General features: G+C 34.6%; 1 protein-coding gene across 1 annotated transcript; it reads left to right on the forward strand.

Moving 5' to 3' along the window:
* The first annotated feature begins 1,436 nt into the window (after positions 1–1,436).
* On the forward strand, positions 1,437–4,371 carry LOC112529589 (cellulose synthase-like protein G3). Its single transcript, XM_025140914.1, has 6 exons — positions 1,437–2,039; positions 2,276–2,425; positions 2,524–2,649; positions 2,867–3,310; positions 3,396–3,743; positions 3,823–4,371. Exons 1-6 carry the CDS (start codon positions 1,437–1,439, stop codon positions 4,369–4,371), a joined length of 2,220 nt encoding a protein of 739 aa, XP_024996682.1.
* Positions 4,372–6,461: the final 2,090 nt, after the last annotated feature.

A 6,461-nucleotide genomic window follows, 5' to 3' on the forward strand; every position in this document is an offset into this window, starting at 1 on the left:
ATTAATAGAAATTCAACAATCATATTAAATCCAAGAAATAAAAGTATATCGAGTTCATCGGGTTGGGTTGGGTTCAAATAATAGTAATCCAATATCAACCCAATACCTACGGTTTGATAATTTTACAACTCGATTAGACATCAGGTTGCTTCGAGTTGGATTGTTTTACATTGGGTTGATCGGGTTGGTCGGGTTTTTGAGCATCCCTACCCTAAATTGCTCTTGAGTTAACATACTTTTTTTAACCGGAGTTGATTAGAGGATCAAATGTAAAATAAAATGACAACTACAATAACCAAAACTGTAATTAATTTAAAAAAAACCGAAATTTAGTTTTATTTCATTGATGTTGATGGGTTCAAAAACCCTTAAATTCCAGAGCAGATTCAGCATTTCTTTCTCCAATGTAACAAACATACGTTTTCATCTCCAATGCAGCCATTCATCTCATCTCTCTCGCCTCCTCATTCTCGTAAACCTGCAACCTTACACTCTCGTCTCCTCTATCGTTCCGTTTTCTCGGCCTGTTTACGGATCTTGAGAACTAGATCTACTGCCTCTTTCGCTTTCTCATGGCGGATCTGGTGATTTCTTCTTCTTTCTCTCTTAAATCTGAGGTTCGTGTAAATTATTTTGAGATTTTTTTACGAAGTTTTGGAAATGTAGATATCAATTATCGTTATCTCTCGTTTCTCCTTCTTAATCGATCTGTAAATTTGTATTTGTTACTAAATTTTGCGTACAAAAACCCTAAATGAAGTGTGGATCTGATAAATCTTACCTCAAATTAATGGTGATGAAACCTCAAATATGTATTGTCTCAATGCTTCTGTTTTCTTTGATTTTCGTTTGTAATATATGTACATACATACATACATATATATATATATATATATATATACATATATTGTTTATCAGTGTTAATGTTTGTAAATTTTCAGCTAGATTATACATCAGTTGCATCAACACTCAAACAACTTCATTTTTTGTTGCAGGAATCATTTTCAGGAATTTTAACAGATAAAAGTGGAAAAATAAATCAAAACAGGACTTGGAGTTGGTAAAAAAATTTAAAAAAATTTAAACAAATAAAAACTAAAGGATTAAAAACGTGGAAAAACTGTAGTAAGTAATACTAAAAATAAATAAAAGAAAAGCTATTTAATAAAAAAAGAAGCACTCCAATTGGATATCTCTTGAACCATTTTAATAAAATTCAAAATAAATAGAAAGTATAAAAGAAATAAAAAAAATAAATTAGAAAAAATGTCAGTGACCGGAAGTTGGCATAAATTACACGAATAGTTTCAAATATTGATATATTTGAAATGAAAATTAATAGGTAGAAATGCTATAAGAATGTATTTAATCTACCCTTAATATAAATATGTTATGCTGCATCTACATTGGTCACATCATATGTGAGAGCGTTCATAATGTCAACCATCCCCACTTCGCCGGCCACTGCTGTGGCGTCCCTGCTTCACACCTCCCAACTCCTCCGCCGCACCATCTTTAACCGTATATTTGCCCTAATATATGCTACCGGCATCTTAGCGTTGCTCTACCGCCACCTACTTACACTSYGCCATTCCACCACATTCAYCKMCGCYGCCAYCACSRCCACTTTCTTGATCGCCGACCTTGTTCTTGCCTTCATGTGGACAACGACCACCTCCTTCCGCCTCTACCCGACCACTCGGAAAGTCTTTCTGGAGAATCTTGAGAAGGTCTTGGAGAAAAARGATTTTCCRGCRCTGGACATATTCATTTGCACGGCGGATCCCTACAAGGAGCCGCCAATGAATGTGGTGAACACGGCATTGTCTCTGATGGCTTACGACTACCCACCGGAGAAGATCTCGGTGTATGTTTCCGACGATGGTGGCTCCGAGCTTACTCTCTTTGCTTTCATGGAGGCTGCAAAGTTTGCAAAAATTTGGCTGCCGTTTTGTAGGGATAATAACATCGTCGATAGATGCCCGGAAGCCTTATTCCAATCAAATGACGTTACATTTTTAGACAGCGCTAAGATCAAGGTACAAAAACCATCATGTATTAAAACTTGTACTTTCATCCTTTACATTGTTTATTAAATTAAGTAGTTGTAACGTTAATTAATACTAATATTATTTATCAAGATATATATTCGTTTTTTCAATAATTACCATTTTTTTTAAATTTGGTCATTCGGCTCTGTCTTTTTTAATTGTTTTCAAATAGGTTACACTGGGTTCTTTTGGTTTGGTTTTATATAATAGTTACGAGATCGCAGGCAATGTACGAGAACATGAAATTAAAGGTTGAAAACATAGTCGAGAGAGGGCAAATAAGCGCAACGTATATTGCCAATGAAGATGAACGCAAAGTGTTTGATATATGGAGCCAGGGGTTCACTTGTCTCAATCATCCGACTGTTATTGAGGTCGTTTTTTGAATCCTTAATATTCTCTTTTTCTTCTACTATTTGTAACATCGTCTTTTTGCATATTTTTGTAATAAATTGATCGTTTGTTGAAGCAGGTTTTATTAGAAAGTGGACAAGAAAGTGACATAAAAGGGCATCCAATGCCAAATCTGATATATGTATCTAGAGAAAAAAGCAAGACCTCCCCACACCATTTTAAGGCAGGGGCCCTTAATGTCCTGGTAAGTATTTTCGAGTCACGATGGTAACAAGACGGATTTTTATGTGTTTTATGTTAATCAAATAGTATATAAAATGCATAAAAACCATCATGTTAACAGATTTATACGAGCCTTATATCGTTTTAGGGTAATCGGGTTCGGTGGGAATAATAGCTTTAACTTTGTGGATGGGATTTTATGGTGAATAGGCTTTTATTTTGACTTTGTGGTTTTGTAGCTTCGGGTTTCGGCTGTAATGACAAATGCACCGATAATCTTGACTCAGGATTGCGACATGTATTCAAATGATCCGGAAACGCCCAAACGGATGTTATGCTTTTATGCTCATCAATCGACACGTTACAATTTAGGATACATTCAATTCCCGCAACGGTTTCATGGRATAAATRGTGCRGAYATTTATGGCAGYGAGTATAARCGTCTCTATGTGATCAATCCCGGGGGAATGGATGGTCTCCGAGGCCCGTGTTATGTTGGGAGCGGTTGCTTTTTTGTTCGTCGAGTGTTCTTTGGTGGCCCGTCGTCGCCCGAATTGCCGAAAGTCCGTCAACTCCGGCCTGATAATGTAGTCAAAAAGCCCATTAGAAGCCGACAAGTTCTAACTTTGGCCCATGAAGTTGCGAGTTCGAATTATGAAAACGGTTCTTTTTGGGGATCGAAAGTGAGTTGAAGAACCCATTAAATTTCGTCATTCATTTTGTTTGCCGAATGCTTATGTTTCATATTTTATCATTTTATTGTTTCAGATGGGGTTCAGATACGGGTCGTTGTCTGAAGATTTTTTTACGGGCCTCCACCAACACTGCAAAGGATGGAAGTCGTTATTCTTCCATCCCAAGAGGCCTGCGTTTTTGGGGGACTTGCCAATCTCCCTCTATGATGCACTAAACCAGAATAGAAGGTGGTGCATCGGGCTACTAGAGGTTGTATTTTCAAAATACAATCCATTAACATTTGGATCTTACTTTATGGGACCTCTAATGGGCCTTGCTTATTCACACAATGCGTTCTGGCCCATTTGGTCGATCCCGATTATCATATACTCGTTCGTCCCACAACTAGCTCTTCTCAACCGTCTATCTGTCTTCCCACAGGTATGTGTACATGTTAACTGACGTTTTCGATTTCCAGTTGTCTTAGAAAGCATTAAATTTTGTGATGATTGAAATGCAGGCCACAAATATTTGGTTTCTTCTGTATGTTTTTCTCTTTCTTGGGGCCAACATACAAGATTGTTTTGATTTCATGTCGGCCCATGGGACATTGCGACAATGGTGGAACGATCAACGGATGTGGCTCATACGTGGTCTCACATCGTACTTTTTCGGGTTCATGGAATTCTCGATCAAACGTCTCGGAATCGCATCAAAAGGGTTCCTTGTGACGAACAAAGCAGTTGACGGTGAACAAAGCAAGCGATACGATAACGGGGTCTTCGAGTTCGGTGTTCCGTCGCCAATGTTTGTGCCTTTAGCAACGGTTGCGATCGTTAATGCCGTCGCGTTTGCTTTCGGGATTGTGCAAATTATAGAGGGAGGAAATATAGATGGGCTTTTTGGGCAAATGGGCTTGGCTTGTTTAGGGGTAGTGAACTCCTGGCCCATTTATGAAGCCATGGTGTGGAGGAGTGATAAAGGGAAAATGCCTAGGGTTATAACCGTAATTTCAACGTTTGTAGCATTGTTTTTGTGCACGTTGGTTTTGGTGGTACCAAATGCGTAGTATGCATTAATGACTTGTACTTTTGAAGGTTATCAGGGTACAACCACTATTGCGTAACCGAAATATTCATTGGCTCATTGGCATAAGTTTGACGGTACCATCACAAATTCCGACAAAACATAGAGGGAGATCGATGCCAGAGTTTAACGACAATGATGGGGAGCAGACACGATGGGGCTGCAAGGGTTGGCGGGGGGAGCGATGACGTTAGATTCGTGGAGTTTGTATGCCGTAAGGTTTGAGAACGATAAAACTGATTTAAGTTTTTCTTACTTTAAAATCTTTTTAGCCAGTTATATGTAGTTTTTTTGGGTTAAAATGATGTAAATAACCAATTTGTAAATGTTCGATCGTCTATTTGTTTAAAAGAATGTTTTAGGACTTAATCATTTAAAATAAGAAAGTTCAATGATTCATTCAAAAAATACGTTAAGGTACTTACTCTTTCAAAATGGGGAAGTCTATTGGGGTTTTATAATCTTTTTCGTAATTTAAAACTTTGGTACAATAAGTTCATAAACTCTGAGAAAAAAATGCATCATGTGTTATTTCATATGATTTTTTCCATCTATGTTAGAATTTAATGTAGTGATTAACATATATTTGTCTATAAAGTGTTTTATTTTACATACACTTGATTAACAATGTGAAATAAATATATGTTAATTAATGATATTATAATTTTTAGTAAAACATATTTGATTAAATTTACAATATTTAAATGATAAAAATATTAAAATTAAAAGTACATGCTCTAATAGAAATTGGTGATGTTATAATGAAGTAATTTAGAAAGTACAATGATATAACAGCAAATGTCATGTCAACATTATCGTATATGTGGACAGCCTACGTGGATGATAAGATGACAAAGAAACATGGTATAATGAATAAAATTTTGAAAGTAGGATATCCTAATAATTAATATTTTGTAAGTACATTGCTGTAATAAGAAAAACTGAAAGTATAATATTATCATAAAAAAATTTGTAAAAGTAGATTGATATTTCATGCAATTTACCAAAAAATAATAATAGGGTTGTATTTTCCTCATAGAAGCCTAATTGCATTATGCCAATTTTAAAATGTCAAATTATTATGTAATTTGCAGAGGAGGTAGGGTAACTCGATGATATCCAAATATTTATATCAATATATATACATTACACTGAATAAGAATCATATCAAAATATACACTTGGTGCCTAAATATTTGATATTTCACATTTAAGATATCATAATGAATGTTATCGAAGTACGATATAGAAAATAGATATTTGAATAATAATAAATTTTCGGTGCATTAAGGGTGTGTTTGGTCTACAGGACAAGACAAGATAGAACAACTGTTCAATATTTGGTAAGATAAAACTGGACATAACACAACAAGTAAAATGACCAATTTACTCTTATTGAGTTGTTTATTTTAACTAATTTATGTAATTTATTAAATTATAATAAAATAATTATTTTTCATAACAAAATATATATTTGAAAGTTTTCGTCAAAACAATCAAAATGACACCAAATAAATAGTTTATGTAGTTTCCAATTTTTATTTTTATCTCTTTTCTACATTATTTTTTTATTATTAATATATAATAAATTACATAAATTAATAAAATATAGAAATCATATGAAAATAATATTTTGAGGACAGTAAAATGAAAGTTTAAGAAACATAAAATACAATAAATAAAATTTAAAAAATGAATAAAATTTAAAAAGAAACCTATTTGATGTTTTAGAAGAAAATTAAGTTCTGTTTCGAAGATATATTGGTAAAATATATATTATGTTCCATTTCGTTCATGTCTGTTCCACATAAAATTCATGCCAAACATGAGACATAATCCCTGTCCTATCCAATGTACCAAACGCACCATAAATAAACATATAATATCTTTAGACTTGTGGTAAAACTTTGTTTCTTGAAGCTAGAGGTTTTTGGTTCGAACGTTTTTCAAGCTTTTGGACCCGATTTTGACTCGTTTCTTGTTCTTCTTCCCACTACTAGAAAACCAGGTATCAGCGACGACTATCAGCGAGGGAATTTTTCCCTCGCAGATCAGCGAGGGATCAGCGAGGGAA

The sequence above is a fragment of the Cynara cardunculus genome (assembly GCF_001531365.2).
Source record: "Cynara cardunculus var. scolymus isolate 2C chromosome LG 16, CcrdV1, whole genome shotgun sequence".
NCBI classification, from domain to species: domain Eukaryota; kingdom Viridiplantae; phylum Streptophyta; class Magnoliopsida; order Asterales; family Asteraceae; genus Cynara; species Cynara cardunculus.